Source organism: Columba livia, chromosome 2, assembly GCF_036013475.1.
Source record: "Columba livia isolate bColLiv1 breed racing homer chromosome 2, bColLiv1.pat.W.v2, whole genome shotgun sequence".
Lineage (NCBI taxonomy): Eukaryota > Metazoa > Chordata > Aves > Columbiformes > Columbidae > Columba > Columba livia.
Genome location: NC_088603.1, coordinates 36,605,475 through 36,628,137, shown reverse-complemented (window position 1 = coordinate 36,628,137; position 22,663 = coordinate 36,605,475). Strand labels below are relative to the sequence as shown.

At 39.6% G+C, this 22,663-nt stretch overlaps 1 protein-coding gene across 1 annotated transcript in view; it reads left to right on the top strand.

The window, feature by feature from the left end:
- The first annotated feature begins 5,209 nt into the window (after window positions 1–5,209).
- HIBADH (3-hydroxyisobutyrate dehydrogenase) overlaps window positions 5,210–22,663 on the top strand; it is an 82,522-nt gene continuing 65,068 nt past the window's right edge. Inside the window, exons 1-4 of the mRNA XM_065051400.1 lie at window positions 5,210–5,389; window positions 13,207–13,367; window positions 18,146–18,255; window positions 20,799–20,920. Of these exons, the coding sequence (XP_064907472.1) occupies window positions 5,308–5,389; window positions 13,207–13,367; window positions 18,146–18,255; window positions 20,799–20,920 (475 nt within the window). The 5' untranslated portion in view covers window positions 5,210–5,307. The remainder of the gene's footprint in view (window positions 5,390–13,206; window positions 13,368–18,145; window positions 18,256–20,798; window positions 20,921–22,663) is intronic.

Below are 22,663 nucleotides of genomic sequence, written 5' to 3'. Positions count from 1 at the left end.
ACAAAATTCAAAAGGACCTAAATATGCTATAAATATCCTGTATTTGTAGGAGGATTTTTAATTATTTGTTTTGTCTTCCTGTATGAAACCTTTAAAGCAAAGTAAGATGGCCACTTTTCCAGCACTAAGAATAAAAATAGTAGCTTTCTTATTTTCTGTTTATTTACATGTTTATGTTTCTCTATATATCCTGGAACTTAGTGGGCACACAGTACCAACAGGTAGAGAAATACCTACCTACTAATGTACTGTAGCACATCAACAGCAGCTGCTTTCTGTATTACGAGTGCTCTGACAAGTTCTCATGTTTTAACACCCATGTTTTAATGTCACAAATGTTAAGAAGCATGCCTAAGTCTACACATATTTCTTACAGCGTGAGAAAATAAATGTCAGTCACTTAAATACCAAGGTTTACACGTACAATGTCACTAAGCATTCATTGGGTAATGTTGTAAGTAAATATACACAAGTTTTTGATGACCTTATGAGCTGGGATATAGGGATACAGGGCATGCAGTATGAAAGTGCTGTACCTTTTTCTCCACATTTCTCAAATGCTGCAGAAATGTACCAGTAGCACTCTACAAAGCAAGGTGATATGGTAACTATGCATTAATAATAGCAAGGTAATGTGGCTTAATGAACATGCTAATAATGGTAATGGGTGTGACATGGTTATACGATGAGAGTGAAGAAAGTTGCATTTCCTTTCCCTTTTCTGTCACTGACGTGTTGTGTGAGACTGGGAACCTCATTAGTCTTCCCATGACCAAGAATGTGGTTTTACATTACCAACACCAGTAGTTTAGGAGCTGATTTAAGAGCTTTCCAGCTTGGCCCATTCACTGAGGATCAGCATGTACCAGTGCAAGCACTTTTTGATGATGTGAAAAGAACGAAAAGGTGCAGATTAACAGCAGTCACAGCGGCACACCTGAGAGGGCCATAAACTGTAATGAAGAGATGGGGATGAGCAGGTGGGGCAAAAGCAGTGAGGATTGTTTTAAAATCATGCTCATTTCACAGGTCCAGTATAGAAAGGTGTCAGAAAACAACTGAACTGACTGGACTGACTGGGGGTCCTACAGGTATACCTAGGTTCAGGGAGCAACTGACTTAAATGGCTTTGGCAGCTAAAAGATCAGTTCTTATAATGACATTTATACTCTTTTTTATATAGCATTATAAGATTTACTGATGAAAACGAATACAGGCCATTTATATGTTTATGACTTGTCATTCTCATACACTATTTTTATGCTGTTCTTTTTGATATATTGTACAAACTGAACTCTTTACCTACACTAGAGGAACAAGTAGGCTGGCAAGTTTTCCTTAGGAAAAATAGTTCTTTCCTGCCATAATCAGTCAGATATTTTGAGGTCTCATTTCATGCCTCAATCATGAGGCTGGCATTACTGCTTGTAAGATACAATACACCATTGACAGAACAAAACTTTAAAGCCAATTAAATGTTGGCAATCTTCCTGCCATTGGCAAAGGCACACTTGTTAACAGTTCCCCTTTGTGGCATGTTTGCGGTACAGTCACTGATTTCTGGAAACCTTTTTTGGCACTTCAATGTATTTTAAAATATCTAATGAGGTTTGGTTTTTTTTTATAGACAACTTTAGATTTTACTTACATTACTTTAAAGCATTTTACTTGAAAAAACAGGGGTTGTGTGCACTCAAATGAGGTACGTATCCCCATTTTTAACAAAAGGAAAACTAATAATTTGTAGAATCAAGCTATACAAGTAATAATTTATTTGCATTTTAACTAGTTAACGATTTCAGAATAATGACATACACATCTTTATGAAACACTATCTTACTAGGTGTGAGTAAGAAGATACTGCTGCTTTGTTGTGGAAAAAAAAAACCCGCCACCATCACCACCAAAAAACAGAACATTTTTATCCTGGGTTTTAATATCAGTAAAAGCTTTCATGGCTATTTACTTAAAAGTATTTTGAAGTTAACAAAACTTTTTTTCTTCATTTTATGTGGGAAGAATGTTATTAGGTTGGCAAAGAATAAGAAATACACAAAACAAAATTAACCAGGAAGGCTTAATTTATAGTGAGATAAACTTTTACAAAAAGCAAAATTATTTTTAACAAAATGAGCTAATTTTACTATAAGCCCACTGAAAGTTCAAACATCTCTAGAGTGCATTGTGGAGAAAATAAAAAACACAACAACACCATTAATTTAATTTTCTGTTTCCTCCTGAAAATGCTCTGCAGTGTGGTGACCCTGCACCATCTGGTCCCGCAAATGCTTCCTTCCCGTGCTGGCTACCTTAGAGGTACTAAACCACTAATATCCATTGCATCAGTGTTCATTATGTGAACAGAGATTCCATTCAGTCTAATGTCAGGTATTTCATCTGTCTGCAAAAGCATGTTCGGTACAAAAGAAATGTAAAAACTATAGTAAGTTAACAGCAGACATGTCTGTAACAATAGTTAGTCACAGGTATTTTGGCAAAGTGATATAAGGCTGACTCTACTACACTCCTATCAATAGGACTTTCCTTTTTTCACATTCTCATCCTTTGTTTGCAAGTGTATTTTTATTATGCTGGTACAAAATGAAATTCTCCTCATACACATTTTAAACAAATAATGTTTTATTTATACCTACACAAATAAAACCCTCTTAGACATGATACATGTCTAGAAAAAGATGCAGCTATGCAGGTAAAGCTGCATCTTGTAATGAGGGTTAAAAATCTGAATGCAAGGACCACATGTAGTGGTCCAACACACTGATCCACCTCTCTATTCTTAAGCCATCAAAATGTTAAAATTAATTATTATTCTAACTCAGTTCATACTTGGTAGGAATCTACAGCCAATTAGAAAAGGGTCAGTGACTCTGAAAATGTAAGGCAGTGAAGAACTATGCTGGAAGGCAAAAAGAACCCCCAAAACAACAAAACCAAAAACCCCACAAACCAACTACAAAAACCCATTATCAAAGTTCTGTGTGACTACATATAAAAATCAGGTTTTAATGCCTTCCAAAGACCTTATTTGGACTACACTTTAGTACAGATTTCAGCCAGTATTGCTGTATCGATGAGGAATTACACTCCTCCTCATCCCAACAAAATTTGTGCTCAAGATGGTTGTCAACCTCATCCCCATTGAGGAAAAAAGTAAACATAGCTCAGTAGCTTCATTCACTTGGCACACTTCAAATGGCACAGTGGAAGGGACATGTGTGCTTATGAAAAATATTGGTATATATGAGTTGCTGAGGCTTCAAATGGTTTGCAAAGTGCTGACAAATTAAAGGGTTTCTGGTTTTGTGTGTCTCTTTCCATTGCCACAGCTGCAGAGATCTTTTTTCCTCCTCAAGTCATACTGTCTTAGTGCTCAGCTGAGAGGCATCAAGAGAAAAAAGCAACTGGGTGACAGTTCAAGATCAGCCTGTTGAGTAGTAGTACTCGGTCACGCCAGAGTTAAGCTACTGTATAATCACAGCCTTCTTCACTGCCCACAAAATTCCTTTATGTCGAGCTGGGTTACTTTAACTGTGTGTCACCCACTGCTTTATAGAGCCAAATATAAAAAAAAAAATAGCGTGGTACTGAAGAAGAGGCAAGCTCATACCGAGCCTATCATTTCTGTGCTAACATATAACTGAGTGAATAGTTGACTTAAAGAGACCTGAAATCTATTACAGATTACATTTTCCCAGAAGTCTGTGATACTACCTGACAGGTACAAAAAACACTCTGATCTCCCAGAAGTAACCTAATCATTGAGGGAGTACTCAGCATTTCTCCACAACAAATTCAGGCAAGTTTTGCTGTCAGGAAATTAACTATTTTCTTCACAAGAGAGAAAGGTGGCAATTGCAGGCCTGGCACTGAAGCCTTGTTCTGAGGAGGCAGTGAACCTGCTGAAAAGCAGCACTGCAGAGAAGGACTTGGGAGTTCTGGTTGACAACAGGTTGACCATGAGTCAACAATGTGCCCTTGTGGCCAAGAAGGCCAATGGTATCCTGGGGTACATTAAGAAGAGTGTGACCACCAGGTTGAGGGAGGTTCTGGTGAGGCCCTGGTGAGGCTGCATCTGGAGTACTGTGTCCAGTTCTGGGCTCCCCAGTTTAAGAAGGACAAGGAATTACTGGAGGGAGTCCAGCAGCAGGCTACAAAGATGATTGGGGGTCTGGAGCATCTTTTCTTATGAAGAGAGACTGAGAGACCTGGGTCTGTTCAGCCTGGAGAAGGCTGAGAGGGGATCTCATCAATGTTTATAAAAATCTCAAGGGTGGATGTCAAAAAGATAGGACCAGACACCTTTCAGTGGTGCTCAACAATAGGATGAGGGGCACAGACTGAAGCATAGGAGGTTCCATCTGAATACGAGGAAAAACTTCGTTACTTTGAGGGTGACAGAGCACTGGAACAGGCTCCCCAGAGAGGTTGTGGAGTCTCCTTCTCTGGTCACATTCAAGACCCGCCTGGACTAATTCCAGTGCAGTCTACTCTAGGTGAACTGACTGACAGCGAGGTCTGAGTCCTGTCAAGTGCTGTGCTGTGGCTGAGCAGCACAGCTCTTAACTGCTCGTTCAAACACAAATCTAATCGACGTCGATGAGCCCCGATAGGCCTTCGGGAACCGCGCTCTAGGCGGGATGAAGCCGGCCAGGAGCTCCAGCGCCCATTTGCCATCTGACAGCACAACCAGCACAGCGCAGCCTCCTCCCTCAGCCCGAGGCCGCCGTGTGCGCAGCGCTGGGGGACCTGGGGCCTCGCAGGGCCGCGGCCGGCGGAACCTCGGGCCGGGCCGCGCGTCCCCCAGCGTCTCGCACCACAAACCGCCTCCGCCAAAATGCGAGCCCTGCCTTCCGTCCCTTCCCGCAGACAAGCGGCCCTCCCGGCGGCAAGCAGGAAAGGGAGGCCGCACCAGTCAGGCACAGGCAAGAAGGAGGGCTGGAAGGAAACGCCTCCCGCTGGAAAGCCACAGGCAGCGGGATACAATTACCCACCACCCCGCCGCCAGCTCCGCTGCCCCAATAAGGAGCCCCATCGCCTGCCCGGCCCCCGCCCCGCCCCGCTCCGCGCTCCGGGAGAGGGGAGCGGGGCCAGCCCCATCCGTTACGGGGCGGCAGGCGGGGCCGGCCGGTCGCGGAAGAGACGAATGTGCGCTCCCATTGGCTGGGTCCCGCCAAGAGGCGTCTGTGGTTGGCTGGCGCAGCTGCCGCTCCCAGCGCGCGGGCGGTGGTGGCGAGGTGCCGGGGCGGGTGGCGGCCGGCCGGAGGTCACTCGGCGCGGGGGCGCAGCATGGCCGCGGCTGTGGTGCTCGGGGGACCTGCGGGCTGGTGGCGCTGGCACAGGCGGGTGCGCGCCGCCCGCGCGGCGATGGGTAAGGAGCTGCCCCTCCCCTCGGCTCCAGCGGCTCCGCTCTGAGCGCCGGGCGGTCGTCGCCGCGTGGGGAAAGGCCGGGCCTTTCCAGGGGCTTCCCGGGGAGCGCTGCTGCCGCGCTGCCCTTGGCGGCCGCGGGCCATCCGCGCCTGGCAGGCCCCGGAGCCGCCCCGCCGTGCGGCGCCCCCGGTGAGGGGAGCGCTGGGGGGGTGATCACCGGCACGGCGCGCTCCCGCCGCTGCGGTGTGTGAGGCCGTGCCGGAGCTTCGCAGTGGCTGAGCTCAATAAATGTTTTCACTCATTTGCTTAAAACACCGTGCCTGGAAACTGTCAGAGCCCACAAGCGTTTCCTGTGGCACCGGTGACGTGTTAGCAGTACCTGTCACCTAGGTTTGGGCAGTTCAACCCTCTCCATCATTGTATCCGATTGTTTTCCTTAAATCCAGTGGTGCTTCCTCCTGTTCCAGCTCCACAGGTACTGGCTCGCACATGTGGGTGATCCATGGGCAGTGGAAGGAGCAAACGCCTTTAAACGTCCTGTGGGTGCAGATGGATGAAGAATGTACCTGCAGAACCGGAGCCCAGACCTTTTCCCTTTTCTAATGTGGAAACCACTCTCCTGTTTACAAGCATTTTGGCTGCTGAAGTAGATAATTGAAAATATATCTTCAGTAGTTTTTTCAGGCTCATTTCAATAGCTGTCTGTTGCTCATGTAGGTTACTTTATAGTTAGGCTACAAACAAATAGGTGTAGACTTTCCAAGTAGTGAAGTGGAAGAAATACATTATTTTAAATAGTATAAGCTTCTAAAATCTTGACACTTAACAGAGCGTTTCAGGAATTATTTAATTACTTTTAAGTAACTCCTTAAAAATTGTAATTCCCCTTCTAACCTCATTGAAACAGATCGAAGTGTTTGACACAGTGTTGGTTTCGCTCGACTCTGTCTTCTGCTAATGCATGATTTGTTTTTCATAGCTGCAGCTCTGGTGTGGTGCTACGTAATAGCTCAGGTGCAGCAGGTGTACTGGTCACATGGTAGTAAAGTTAAATACCAGAGACCTGTTTGAGTATTTGGTACCTTTTGTGACACCATGATTGAAAGCAGTAGATTTCAATGTATTTTGAACTTTTGGTGCTTGGTAGCTGTCAGATATTTCTGCAAGAGCTTTGAAATCTGCTGTCTATGTCAATGTTCCAATGGTTATGTTTAATGTAGAGAAGATGGAAGGAATCTCATTTCTTGGTGTAAAAAGCAACCCAAAACACTGCACTGGCCCTTAAAGTTGAAAAATATAGTTTGTCTTTGCCTGAAGACCTGAGTGAGAAATTGTGACTAAGGAGAAATAGTGACTCTCCCAAGAAACTTCCATAGCACAGAATCTCACCCACAGCGTTTAATCTCTCACTTAGTCAGTAGTGACTGCGCTGAAAGTCCTGTTGACTCTGAGGAGTGTTTATGGGATGAAGGTCTAAGCATTAAGCCTTCTTAACTGCTAAGCTCCACTGCTTAGTTATATGTCGTTTCCTCATCTCAAGTGTGTTTATTCAGTTTGCCATCCTTTTCTTTAGTTTTGAGTCATCTTAAAGTTGTCGTTTGAGCAGTGATTTCATCAACTGTCAATTTGAGTAAAACGCCATCCCGGTGTAGGAACTCAGCCAGCTTGAGGGCTGTCCATCACCACCGCTTGGTTAGCAAGGGGCTGTCTGAGTCATTTATTGAATGCTGTTTAGTCACTTGGTCAGTTGCTCTTTACAGCTGGCACAGACCATGATGGATTATTTCCTCTATATGTTTATACCAGAGGCTGTTAAATCATCTGGGAGGAAAATAGCTGAGGACAGATTTTGGAGGAGCATCTTGGATATGTATGTTTGTGTATGGATGAAGTTGGATGGAGACCATGTAGTCTTGTGATCTGCTGCTGGCAGTCGCTGGCAATCACTGGCAAAAGTCGTGGAGAGGGTATACATGACCTTACTTAATAATACTTTTTGATGAATGTGGAGAAATCCTTCCTGGGGATTGCTAGGGAGGATGAAGTGAGAGTTAATGAGGTATTGTGGCGAGAAAGAAAGATTTTCTGGTGAATGAAGATTTATCAGCTGAGGGAGCTGTTCATCAAAGAAGACACTACCCTGCTAGATAATGAAAATGTCCTTACAAATGGTTTTGGTTGAGTAGTAGAGACCCGTTCAGTTAATTATTAAATGGTACTTTTGTTGATGCAGGAGCTGTTGAATGATTCCATGCTCTGGTGCAGAGAAGCATTAATTACTAAGCAAGGATTATGACAGAAAGACCTGCTGCTCTGAAGTCTAGCACATTAGTTAATTAAGGGATCAAGTGTACAGTTGATATTTTTTTTAGATGACAAGTACATACTACATGTTTTTGTCTTAATGTATTAGCAAACAGTTAAAGAGGTATAGCTACAGATAAGAAAAATGAGGTAAGAAGACTCTTGACTGTTACAAGATAGCATGTCTGTTTTTCATCAGCAGACCTTTACAGAGGCAAGGAAAAGCAAGTAGGTTGTTTTCAATGTAAAGCTGGCCAAATTTAGAGTCTTGTAATCTTCTTAAATTATGATTTTGGCAGAGTGCAGTTCTCAAAATCATTGCATAACCTTTAAAAGCCTGTGACCCTGGGGCAATTTAAATTCCACTTGCAAAAGCTTCCAGGAGCAGAAAGACCTGATTCTGCCTGTGTACAGCTGGCCTCTCTAACATCTGTATTTCTCCATCTAGTTCCCTCCAGGATCTAGTTCAGTAGAGGTTTTATGAGTTTCCATAGAGAAGGCTGCACAAAACACAGAATCTCTCTCTTATCCTTTCCTTGAAAGCAAGAAGGAGAAAAGAGATCATGTCTTCCATTGTACCAGAACTTAAGATGCTAAATCAACGTCAGAATCCTTCATTTAGTGGCTCAAATTGATTTGTCATCATGTTTCCCTCTCCTTGTCAAGTTACTTCATACACAACTGTACTTTCCCATAAAGCTCTGAGCCAAACCAGCAACTTCAGTAGCTGAGCTTCCTCTGGGCATCTTCCCCTGCTCCTGTTACATCTCACCTACTGGGTTGGAAAAGAGCTCAAGGTTCATTGATCCAGAGAGATCAAGGATATTAATATGACTTGCAGCCACTCTGGTTAGGAAATTTGTATGGGACAGGAATATGTGAGCTGTTATCCCCTGTGCCAGATTTATTGGTTTCATTTGACTGTGAAGCTAGGAATTCCATCCCAGGAGCTAGACATTTTGGTGGACATGCTCCAAAATAGATTGTATAAAAACAGAAAGTAAGTCATACAGGTGAGATTACAATTTGAGAGTTACTGGTTTCTCAGTGCTGTTTTTGGCCAGTTAGACTGTGCTTTTCTTCAGAGTACAAGCATGTTGGATCTTCTCCAGCTCTGTTGTCTGTGGTCCTGCCCAGCCATTAGCTCTTTTTTGTTTGGATACAAAGAGGTGTCCTCTGCACTGTGTACTGTAGTGCCTGTGCAGTCTTTGCAGTATTTGCAGTGAATTCAAGGCACCACTGGACCTGAAATGCTTTCTTGAAAATGTAAGAGTCATTACTTCGGGAGATAGTTTAAGATGAAATATAAACATATGAAATGAGCTAAACTTTTAACTGTCATCATCCGGGTTAAAAAGAAAATTGCATTCAGTATCCTTACATAGAAGCTTGAACAGACAAGTTTTAGGCCATTGACAGGCCAGGTATTCTAAGGACAGGTTTGCAATCTGTGCATTTCTGAATTTACTCTCTTAATGGATGTATTTTGTTCAAGAAAAGGCATTCAGATATTTGTAAACGTTCCCTGATTTTTTAAATTAAATTATTTTTGAGGTAATATTCTCATGAAATTGTAGATTAGATCAAGTGCTTCTATTTTAAGCTGACTTTTCAAAGAAAGACATTTTAATCTGTATTGTCTGTAAGTGCCCAATATAGCAAGAGGGTCATAAATTGATCCTTCTCATCAATGTAGTCTTCATAGGCACAGGGCTCTGTGAGCACACATTCCCTCAAAAGAATAATGAAGGATCTCTTGAGAAAAAAACAAATCCTTCGGAGTCAGCATAGCTGTAGCTGGTTTTGCTTGATCTATAGATTAACCCGTGTTGCTGTTTCTGTTCCCAGTGAAGGAGAATTAGTTTCAGATAGTACCGGTGATTATTTTAAAAGTAGCTTCTATTGCTCCTACTTCTGATGTTCTGCTCTCTGTCAGAAATTGGATGTGGACTGGGCATTTTTCCAGCCATGTGATTGCAGCAGGTTACTGTAGGTTTTATGGCTGAAGTAAAATGGATTCAGTACCACAGGGACAGTTTCTGCAGGTGCTTATAGCATTGATGGGATTAGTTAAGCGTAAGTGTATATGGGTTAGCAGAATATCTATCCTTAAATGTCTGAATTATACAGTTATTTCAAAAATGAGCCTGTGCCATTTATCAAAAAGTAAATAGTGTCTAGATATTCAAGCTGGATGTCTCTTTCCATGGTAGCACTGGTGGAGTTTCGTGTAATATGAAGATGTGCAAAAATGTGTCTTTCTCAAACATCCTCCATTTGGCAAACCCCCACTCTTAAGTAGTCATTAAAAACTATGCCATAATTCTAAAACAGTATTTAATTGAAATCAGCTCTATTAGGTGTGTCTGTAAGCTAGTTTCTTCAGTCCTTTAAAGTCAGTTTCCTATATTTGAGTACCTGGGGATCTAGACATTTTTCAGAGCTGTTAATCAAATTATATCATTTTAAAGTGGCTAATTTAACACCAGTCTGTGAGAAGTTAAACTAAGAAGTCAGAAACTGAGTGCGGAATTGGATTATAACAGGTCTCAGTTGCTGTGGATTTGAATAAGGTCTAGTTAGCACAGGACAGAAAATGGACCCTGATTAATGAACTAAGACAAGAAAAAGTAATCAGAGACAGACAAAAGGAGAAATAATGGAATACATGACACAAAACTAGTAATACCGATCAGTGTGTTGCCTCATATTCCAGCCTAACAGTTGCTATGCCTTCTGGGGATGTTGCAAAATGAAAACTTTTAAGAAGGGCCTTATAATAGAAGGATGGGTTGGTTTCATGGATGTTTACATTGTGAGGAGCTGCCTTGGAGAAGTAATAGACCTGTTGTTGGCAACAGGTCTGTCATTGCAGTCCAATTACCAAATGTTGTCTTAATAGTAAGACATGATGATAGCCATGAAAAGTCATCAAAGCAAAGCAGTCATATGTGACATGGTAGAGAAAAGTAAGGCAGGATGCTGAGAAGGATTGTCAGAAGTCACATGGGCAAAATGTCCTCCTCAGTTCCCAATATTTCCATGAAGATCAAGGCAAGATTATGTGTATTGAGGCCTGTGGCCAGCCTCTGAAGTATCTGAGATCTCAGATATGATAAAGGAGGAATCAGCAAGGTTTAAGCAGTTCATGGATGGGTCTTCTGGGCTACAGGTATGAGTGACAGGCATCACTGCTGGTGTCAGCACTGATAGAGAAAAAATGTATCAAGAAAGGTTGACTGCATCTGTTGTATATTGTGCTGCACAAAGCAGAATCACTGATTTCTTTGATTTGTTGGGCGTGCTCTGGGTAATATAGGGCAGTATCTAAAAAATCTGTTGCTGCAAGGATGCACTACTGATGCATGCTCGACTTGTCTGCAGGAATCCACAGGCCCTTTTCTGCAGAGCTGCAACCTGTCTAGCCAGTCTTCAGCCTGCAACGACATGTCATGCTCCAAGTACGGGACATTGTGTTTGTCTTTGCTGAACTTCTGGAGGCCCATTTTTCCAGTCCTTCTGAATGGTAGCTGTGCCCTGCAGTTTTTCAGCCATTCCCCACAGTTTCGTGTCACACATGATCTTGCTGAAGATGTTCGTGTCCCATTATTATAGTCATTGATGGAATTTTTAAACAGCAGAAGCCCCAGTATTGACCCATGGGGAATATCCCACAAAAGTGGCTGTTGCTAGTCTTTGAACCATTGATCACTGTTGTCTAAGCCCAACATTCCAGACAATACTTCTTCCATCAGGCAGTCTTGCAGTCCAGTCTAGTGTGTACTTTCCCTATTTGGCTACCAAGATACTAGAGGAGGTTGTTTTGAAAGTTTTACTGAAGTCAAGGTAAATAAGATCCACTGGTATTAAGGGATAGAGAGATGCTGCAAACCGGGACTTGAACCTCCATAGAAAGCTGGAAGCTTCAGGCTAGCAAAAGGAGCAATTTTAGCTTAGGGTAAGTGATGTACTGGGGAGGACTGGCTCATAGAAACTCCAAGAAGAAAAAAAAAAACAAGATGATTGCTATGGCTGATGATGGTGTTTTAGGTTCTTTGTTAACTTGTTTCCTAGGTTTGACATCTAGCACTTCTTAAAAAAGTGGTGTGCTCTTCTAACTTAACTCAGTTTGCACTAAGTGTTTTCACAGTGCAGTTTTATTTTAAATTGTGCTACTTCACTAGCTATGTAGTTGCTGCAGGCATCTGTGGAAACTGTCTCAGACCAAAGTTCTCTCAACGAACCTGATTTATTAGATGTGGCACTTCCAAAATAGTGCTGCAAATGAAAGAGCATGACCGTTGCTGGCTAAGAAGGAGCTTAAAGTCAGAAAGACTTTAAAGTGATTAATCAAGTGTTATTGGCTTAGAGAGGATTCTTTGCTAAGCATTGAGACCTCAGAGTCTAGATCCAGCTTAGGCACATTTTCTGTACGTGCACTTCAGAGTTACAGTAGTTCCATAGTTAGTTAGCCTTGGTTCTGGCTGCTTAGTTGTCACATGCCTTAGTGTTTATTCTGCATAACTTTTTCCTCTGCTGTAAAGGAGAAGTTATTTTATGTAATCGGCAAAGAAATCTTGGCAGTGCCAAATTGTGCTGCCTTTGAATTAGGCGTGTTTAGAGTGACGAGACAGTGATTGCAGTAGATGGATGCCTGCAACGCTGCTTACTGTCCAGCATTTGATATGCCTGCAATGCGTATCCAGCATTTGATACTCGCTAACAACTTGTAAAAAGTAACTGACTGAAACGGTAGTATTTTCTGTAGATTGTAGATTATGCTTTATAGTTCTGTATTAGTAGTACAGCAAATAGGATACAGTGGTTATTCCTATAAAGACTTCATTGTTTTGTATTTATGCTGTAGTTTGTTCTAGTTTTCAGTATTTGCTTTTAAACTATAGTGCAAGTGATTACATGGCTCAAAGAATTGGCAGTGATTTATTATTGAGACTTTTATGTTTAGGTTAGTGGTTTATATCTGGGTGCAGGATCAGAAGAGTCCAGTAGTTATCTGTGAGGGGCAGCCTCAGTCCATTTCTAGAGAACAGGTACTAGATCCCAGGGCTGCAACCAAAGCTGCAAATAAGGAGTCTGTAAAATACATATAAAATTTGATATTGCATTTCCAGTTTAATATCTAGGTACATAACAAAACAGAGACAAGGCTGCATATTTTAAGTCTATGTTTGAGCTCCTCTCAGACTAAAATTCAGAACTTAACTTTCAGGGATGTTACTCAAGTTTGATTATTACTATACTTTTTGAAACACTCACATTTTCATATTTAAAACAATTTTCTTTGCAATGTAAAAAATCGTTCAGGGGTAGTATTTGTGGCCCAATGTGAAATATAGTCTACGGTTTAAGTTAGTTGGAATAGAAATCACTTTTCTGCCCTTTTTAATTATTTGGATTGTCTAAATCGGTGCAAGCCAGTTACATGCTCGCTTTTGTTGCATCATTGTTATGCATTACTTTAAAATATATTGATATTTATTGTTTTAAAATCAGTGTGTTCTAGGGCGATGGCTTCCAAAACCCCAGTTGGATTCATTGGGCTGGGTAACATGGGAAATCCAATGGCTAAAAACCTGGTAAAACATGGATATCCGGTTATTGCATATGATGTGTTCCCAGAAGCTTGCAAAGAATTTCAAGACTTGGGTGCTCAGGTATAGTAATAAACTTTCTTTATTCCAACGATAACTGTATGTATTGAATGTTTTTTGCATGTGATATTTTTAAAATAATCTGATTTTTTTTCTTGGTTAAGATCACAGTTGGAACTAAAACAGATTAATAAACACAATCTGAATCTGGGAGGTTTCACTTAGAGCAAAGTAATGATTCTAATATTCAAGAAGAGACTGGACAACGCCCTCAGACACATGGTGTGAACTGTGGAGTTATCATGTGCAGGGACAAGAGTTGGACTCAATACTTGTGGGTCCCTTCCAACTCCGGACATTCTATGATTCTACTCTAAGTCATTTTCATGCCATTAGCCAGAATTGCTAGTTTGTTGGACTTTGCTAGCTGTTGAGGGGTTTGTTTGTTTGTTTGGGTTTTTTTGTTGTGGGTTTGTTTGTTTGTTTGTTTCAGGTGTTTTGTGTGTGTGTGGTGGTTTTGTTTTTTTTTTTCCCTTTTCTCTTTTTATGAGAGTAGGTTGATGGGCTGTTCTTTCACCCCCTCCTTTCTCCTGCTTCCTCCTCCCCCAGGTATAGATGGCCAGTGGGTGCTTTTCATCTGGTTCCTACTTTGACCTTTTCAGGTTAGGTGACCCTAGTTAAAAATTCCTGCTGGCATAGCTATAAGGGTAATAGGGACATATGAGCTTTCCTGCTGCTTCAAGGTGCAGTCCTCAGGGGCAGGGGAAAAATCTAATTATTCAAGTGCTTACTCTCTTGGAGGTGAGGAAGGTTGTGGTGAGAGAAGAGGAAGGAATGAAAAGGAAAAACAAGGGAAGGAAATTGGTCACATTAAGGAGGTTTACCTTCCTGCCATATACTCTGTGAAATCTTGGCCCCATTCCAGTCACTGCTGTTGATTTGTCAGTCTGTTAATACACCCAGAAACCCATTCAGTCTCTCAGAGGGTTAGGACTATCTTTTCTAAGTGTCTGAAATGTATTTGAATGTTGTTAACATACTTCAAAGCTACAGTAGTTCAGGTAGTTGTGTTGGATGGATAGGTCCTTAAAACACTGAAACAAAATAATATATTCAAATAATCTGATGTGACAGTGTAGAGGAAAGGAGGAAATTTTGCAGGAGTGGCAAGGAAAACGTAGGTAGAAGAACTGTATGACTTGAAAGTCTAAACTATTGGAGCTAATTGCAGTTGTCTTAAATAACAAGGTAACGTCAAGATTCCCAAAAGATAAATTGATAAAGTGCACCTGTTGATAATTAATTACAGTTCCCCCCTGAATAAGTACCGAATCTTGGCCTTAAGAGGGAAAGTAAGCTTTTCAGCTTGTTTTCCTAGGTGCTGTTTTTATTTTGTTAAAGCAGCTGAGACTCTCAGGCATGAACCAAACCTGCCTTGGTAAGAGGCTAGGCCAATGGAAAAGAAGTTCATTTTGAACAATTGGTTGTATTTTTAATTTACGTTCTGCAGTGGGATCTCTTTGCTGTGGCTGACCGTTTGGATAGCTTATTACCATAGTAATGGAATCCTTGGCATCTGCTGCAGAACTTAATGTGATATTAAAGGTGAATTGTAATGCTTTTAAAAATAAAGCCCAAAGTATGTTTTAAGATTGTAAATCACTAAGAGAATACATGGGTAGGCTTAAATAAAATAAAACACACTTAAATAAAATATGTGAACATAACTTCCTCTTCTTGATCTATAGGTGTAAATCCTACCCCAACATTTTTTTCAGGACTTGGAAACTTGTAGGTCCAGGGGGCCTTATAGAAACTACTGTAGAAAGAACATTGGGCTCCAAGGGCTGCTTTCTCTTTGGTCTGGCTGGTAGAGTAAAACCATCGGGAGTGTTACGGAGGTGAAAAGATGCCCCTTGAGAGACAGTAAATCTTGTCAAATGTCCATTGTTTAAAGTCAGTGCTAATTCTAAGGTATATGGAAGATGAGGGATGTTTGATCATAAATTTGTGTATTCTGTGACTCCACTTTGTTTAGCCTCTGAAGGAAAGAGCTGGGAGGTATTAATAGTGCATGTCAGGAGGCAGCCACCTGCCTGCTGGTGGTGAACAGTAAAGGGAAAGTGGGCTGAGCAGGAGCATATGGAACACTTGGGGTGAAACCTGGAGAAAGTTGCAGGTCTACAAACGAGGGAGAATACTGAACAGTGCTGTGAGCAAGTAGGCTGCATCCATGCTCTTCCCCTTCCTCATAGTTATGTCTTTCTTTCTCACACAGTGGAGTGCATATATGTCACACAGTTACTTTCCTTCACTTCACACATCTTTGAATCATCTCAAATTTGCAAGTTTGAGAGTGTTACTGAAGTAATCTGATGCATAAAGCAGCGTAAAAATGGATTTTTCTTCAGTGTATTCAGTGAGAATGGCATCTCAGGCAAGCAGAATTATTAATTGACAGATCATAAATATAAAGAAAAAATAGTGAAGCGTTTTGGAACAAATCTAAGCAGATGTGCATACTGAAGGGCATAAAGCAATGACCAGTATGAGGAAAAGTCTCCCCTATCCAGCTGCATACTGCAAAACTTTGCTTGAACCAGCAAGTTATCAGAATATGTACAGAACTTACTGGCCTGCTACTCTGAGCCAGTATGGTCTATACTAGTAATCAGCAATTAGTATTTGGTGTGGTTTTTTAAAGTTACACACATACTCTTAATGATTGCAAATGTTTAATGTTTTTTAATAGCTTTCAAATTATTTAACTTCATTTCTGAGACAGGAAGTCCCAAATAAAAAACAAGTTTTCTATGTTGCTTGTTGAACCAGGTAGATGGGTTTCCTCTGGGATTATTAATTGTATTTTTTGCAGTACGCAAAAGCCAAGAATGACAATTCCCACTTTAATTCCCACTTTTTTTGCTTCTTTCTTCCTCTCTCCTCTTCTAATAATACACATTGGGACCAAACCAAACTAGAGATACTTGGAACTAAAGACAAACAAGTAATACTCTATTGTATAAAGAGCTAGGCTCTCTGGTCTCCAGGGGAGCAAGTCATAAAATTAACTAATCAGGGATAGAAGCTTTTCTACTCATAATTGCCCCATTTATTCCTCCTAACCTTTGTTCTTTAGACTAGAGTATGTTTCCTTTCGTAACTGTGTATTATATTTTGTGTAGTATTAACTTATGCTTTCAAAACAGAAACTGCATGTTTCTAAGTCACATCTATGTCAGTTTCTTGAGGTTTCTTTGGGGTTTTTTTTGAGAGAGAGAGCTTTGCTCAGTAGGTATGTACAGTCTAGCCTTCTTTTAATTATTTTGCAATAAGTAAAACAGAAATCAGGAAGTTTATCACGCTATATCCCAGAAATCCTTCAAGATATTTATTATGCAGCATTTCTTACCAATATGTACACACCTTGCTTTCTTTGATGCTGAGACCTTATAAAAGAATTGTCTATAAAAAGATAATATATTTACATAAATGCCTTTGGTACCAAAATTAACAAAAATTATAACAAATACCTGTAGTTAAAAACAGGTCAGGAATGGTGAAATGAGTTCATAAAGTTGTTTATTCGTCTACATTATGGAAAGGAACCAATTTTTGAGGTTGCTGTTAAACTGCAATTTCTTCAACCCTACAGTCATGTGATGTGGAAATTCTATTTTATTGACACTAATAACTGCATTTTATATTTTGCTTATGACATTTCTTAAAGTTTAAAAACTCAAGGCATATAATATATCTAGAAGAATAGATCATTATAATGTTAAGGTTCTTCTTCATCATTCAGCCATAATAGCTGCAAAATAAATACTGTATAAGCCCTATCCACAAACAAAATCTACTTTCTGCTGATCTTAATTCCTGCTCAGAACCTAATTCCTTTCAGTAAAACTACCTGAATGAGTGAAATCAGATTTGATTTTTGTGGGCTGAAGATATAAGAATGAGCTGTAGGTTTTTGTTGCTGTTTTCCCTGAGCTGTGAATGTGCTAACAATGCATTTTTTTAAAGAAATGAATTATTTAAAACTAATATTGGACAAAAGTACTAGTGGTAGATGCCTTCTGGGTAAAACTCTGCGTTCTTTGAGTTCACTGGCAAAACTCAATACTTTAGCTGTTGGTATTTCACTTGCTGTGAACCTTAAATACCATACTGCTGCCTCTGAGAATGAGCTGGGGAAGGTAAGTTAGGTGTGTTTATTTAACAACAAGTAGTTAACAACATATTTTGAAGCTTATTCAGACATTTTGGGTGAAGTATGCTTGAGCCGATAATTTTCTTTTTTTGAAAATGTCAGCTATGAGAATTACCAGTTTGTCTGATTTTTTTAAGAGAAGGCTTAGAGGTACGTTAAACCTTTTTTTTCTTTTTTTTCCTCAGTCTTCCTCTCTTCCAGTGCTGTATATAAGCCAAGGAAAAGAGTGAGATTTTTGTCACCCTTAGTGTTGTCCCTCCTTAGAGTTGTAGAGTGCTATTGTAGAGTGTATTGTAGAGTGCTATTTTGTACAGATGCATTGTTTATAATGAATTGAAGATACAAGAATGGGTTGATGTGATGCAAGCATCCCTACTGACAGATGTTCTGGAGGAACTTCTGTCACATGACATCCTTTTCATTTTTTTAAATTTTTCTGTTGCTGTAGCCAATTAATCGACATTTCCATTAGGAAGCCAGAGTTTGTCTTGTACTCTAATTTTTCACCTGGCTTGGTTGCGACTGGTGGCCTGCAAATATGAAAAACAAACCCAGCAAACATGTTTGACATTTCTTTTTCAGAAAACATAAGCTTATATAATTATTATTTTTTTTTCTTTAAAAGGTAACGGAGTCCCCAGCAGATGTAGCAGAAAAAGCAGACAGAATTATTACCATGCTGCCTTCTAGTCCCAATGTGATAGAAGTTTACACAGGAGCAAATGGAATTCTAAAGTAAGAATTTGCTATAGTCTGGAGAATTCTCACTCCTACTCAAGGCTGTGTTAACACCGTTTGTCAAGTGATGGCTGTTGCTGTAACTCTTGCTGTGCCTTCAGGGCCCTTAAATTGATGTCCTCCTCTGTTTTGTCACTATTGATATTTCTAATTACCTGAGTTCTCTTAAGCTGTGCTTGCTTTTGAATGGCTTTTGGCTAAAGTATTAATTATATTTTCAGTATAATATAATAAAAATTATAAAAATAAAAAAAAATATATTTTCAGTAGAATAATAGTTTATGTGAATTTGAGACAGCTTAATTGACTATTATCTATCTTCTCAGTTGCATGTTTCTTTTATGGTAATGTAATGTGCTACAGATGAGTAGAACTAGAATATTTGCTGGCAAAAATTATTTGCTTAAATACTTTTTAAACGTGAAATCCTATAACTGAAATGTTCTGAAGAGATGCCACTGTGTCTTGTAATATTAATGTGCATTAACATAGAATACCTGACAAGGCTTTATTAAGTTCTGCTCTTACTATCTGTTTATTACACAAGAAAATATCTTAAGAGTCTGTTTAATCTGAAATGGTGCTTTTCAGCTTTTGCGGAGGGATTTCCACTGAGCCTAAAACTCATAGTTTGGAGAATTCACTTACTCAGAGTTTTTGGACTTGCCAAATTAAAAAACAAATAGTATTTAAAAGGCTCTTCTGGCCACATGTGCACTGCTCCTAGCAGGCTGACTAAGGCTACTGCATACTTTTGAGTATCATGTCGGATCTTACTGCTATCCAGGTTAATAATGTGAAGAAACATTGAGCAGACAAAAGTGAAGTAGATTGTCTAAAACTGATGACAGCTTTTTTAGTTATTGATTATAGGCAATATTAAGGTTCAGTATTTAGAAAATCAGATAGAATAGAGGGATTTTCCATTCTCCTTCCAATATAGAGAGTAATAGTTCCTTCCTTCCCTTCCTGTCTGTGGTTTAATTCCCCACAAAGCAGGACTGAGCAGATCTAAGCATCCGCAGCTTAGACCCTCCAGGGAAGAAGGGTAATTGGATCAGTCCCACAAAGCTGGGCAAACAGCTGTGGGAGAACTGGATCCAGGATGGCAGTGCTTTGAAGACCGATCGCCAGTGCTTAACTGATATAATACAGCCAGCTAATCTTTTGAGTACCTAGATGTGGAAAATCCTGCCGGGGAGCAGAGGATGTGGCGAGCAGTCCTGTACTGCTGCAGTTTGCAGCCTCCTTGTTCAAAAGAAGGAAGGGTGATTTGACAGTAGTGGTTAACTGTCACTGAATCACCTGGTCATTGGTCACTGTTTTGACTTTGGTCATTTTCTGAAGCTTTTTAAGCTTTACTGAAGAAAACATTGATACTCTGGAGTATTTAAGGGTTAGCTTAGTCATGTTGGTGTGTTACCAAGGAGCCTGTGCCACTGCTCCTTGTCCTGAGCATAAGGAGAGATGATGTAGTGCTGTCTGTCACCTAACTGCAGCAGCTCATCCCTTCTGTGAAAAAGGACCAATTCGGGGTTTACGTAGTGCTGTTTGTCGGGAGCTACAGTGTGGTCCACAACTGTATATATATATATATATATATATATATAAAGAGACTACTTCCAGCTATCTAGATAATTTGATTCAGTGAAATTCAGTGTACTGCCAATAGCATGTAAGGTACACAGAGACTCTTCATATATCAGATGTAGCTTTAAATTATTTATCTTTTTATGACTGAAAAATTATGTTGTTTAATTTTTTGGTGTTTGCTCATCCAGTGGTCAATAAATCATGGTGCATTTGAAAGGAAAGAAGGATAAAAATATAATAACATAATAATTCCTTTTAATCGTTGAGTGCATTAAAAAAATTTAATTACTTTTTTTTCTTTAAACACATATCCAACTTTTTGTGTTCTACAGTTTGAGATACAATTTTTCTGCCTAAGTTTACTAGCTCACAGTGGGAAAACTTATCATTTTTCTCCATGCTTTGCTCTAAGTCTGCAGTGGGCTTTTATGGTGGTAGTTATGATCTTTATGTAGAATAAACTGTAGCAATGTTTAAAAATTCAGTCAGGCTATTCTGATAAGAACTTCAAATATCCCATATCTATATAGAAAGAAAATTGTATTGTTATATATGAAACTTTAGGCCATATCAACATTTAATTCGGTTGCTTAGAATATATCTTAGCTGATCTGCTTATGATATACTGCTCAAGCTTGCCTGATGGAAGGTTTACCTAATGCACCCTTTTTGTGTTATTTTTTGTGTTATATTTTAATACTACTATGTAAGAAGTCCGTCCTTTTTAGTGTTCAGGTTTTATTGTGTTTTGATTTACTCAAAATTGTGCAGTATGCATACTCAGAAGTATACATACTGAGCAGACCTTGCTCAATAGTTTAAAACTTTGTGTTTATTAGTGTACCAAAAAGTGCTTGTACATTTATCATACTGAGTAAAGGCAGTGCCATGGTAATAGCTGCAGATGTTTTGTGCAACAAATACTTACTAATTAATCTTTATTTTAGGAAAGTGAAGAAAGGCTCATTGCTAATAGATTCCAGTACTATAGACCCTGCAGTTTCAAAAGAATTAGCTAAAGCAGTTGAAAAAATGGGAGCTGTTTTTATGGATGCCCCAGTTTCTGGAGGTAAGTCTTCATTAACAGTTTACCTCATACGGGATATGTCTCTCTGTTTGCAGTCTCAGCCACCAATTTGTGCCCTTGTTGGTACGTGTTGCTTTTCTTTGCTGTATGTAGAGTATTATTTTTGTTTGTTTGTTTTGTTCCATTACATTAAATAAATGTATCTTATTTTAGGCATATTTTTAGAGTATAGGATTATTATTTTGTGTTAGACCTGGAGAAATCAAGCTTTCATGTGATATGGTACAGTGGTCCTTTTAATTTAACTTCTGAAAGAAAATTGTATTTTTATACAGGTAATCATATATCTTCTGTCTCCATCTCTCCATCTGTTTTGTTTTGTTGTTTGTTGTTTGTTTTTTGTTTTGTTTTGTTTTGTTTTTGTTAAGGAAAGACTGTTTAACACTAAGAAGTTCTGCTAATTTTTCATTAATTAAAAAGGAGAGAAGGAATAGGGAAGAAAGAAATTTGTTGTCAAGAAAAAACAGAGCTCTCCTCTGTTTTTATAGCAGTTGGAAGAATGGGGGTGATATTTGTGTATTCTTGAAGTTGCTAACTATTGATCTTGTATTTAATCGCTTGTGAAAAATAGTATAGAGCAGAGAAGTCTTTCATTTTATGGACAGAGGAAAGCAGAACTATAAAACTGAGGTTTTGAAACAGAACCATAGCTGATTGTTATTATTGTTGAATTCTTCTCTAAAACCCCTAGGACTGGAAGGTGAGAAAACCTAATTTTTTACAATCCACTCTAAAAATTAACGTAAGTGGCATCATGGGAATTCTTTATTTTCCTGTCTTTAACGAGGCAATTCAGAGAGTTATACCTGAAAGAGAATAAAAATTGAAAGGGTAGAAGAGAATTTGGCCTTACAGAATTTGTCAAAGATATGATGCACAAGCTAGAAAGATCATAGCCTGAATTTCAGATAATGAAAATGAATGTGAGTGAGGAGCAAAAACTAACCATCTTTTTAATTTTCAACTGAACACTAAGGCAGTATTTGGCTACACACCAGATGCCAAAATTTTCATCCAAATTCTAATGTGAAAATAAAGTAGGAAGACCCAGGTAGGTGATATTGAAGAATATAATGGGGAAGACAAAATTGTTGCTTCCCAGCCAAAATATTAGTCTTTGTTTTATAACGTTAGAGAACTTGTCAGCCTGGAAATAAAAAACACAAGAAAAAAGTCTATTGTGGGTGGATTATATATCTACCTGATCCTTTTCTAAACATAGCATGGCCTTCTACCTATCTGTTGGGCAATTCTCACATCTCTTATGTCAGGGGTGTCAAATTCATTTTCACCGGGGGCCACATCAGGACTGTATCAATGTAACTGCTCCTAAATTTATACAGTCCTAAAATTACATTTGGCCCTTTGGAGGCAACCGCGAGGCTGATGTGGCCCCTGGTGAAAATGAATTTGACAGCCCTGTCTAAAGTGGTTTTCTTCAATCCCTTTGCCCCAGATATGTTTACCTGAGGGAATTATTTACCTTTTGGATACATCTGTAATTTGTTTTTACCTGTAAGTTTTTGCTTGGAGGCTGACTACGCTATAGCTGCAAAGGAAAAAAAAAAAGGAAATAGAAGTTTAATTCCAAAACAACCCTAGCTGTTTTGTGGGTTTTGTTCCTTGATATGTTCTTTAATAGTAATGCCAATACTGGGTTAATATGATACCATACAGTTGACTAGGCTGAATACAGAAGTTGGTTTTGGTGTTAGTGGTTTATCT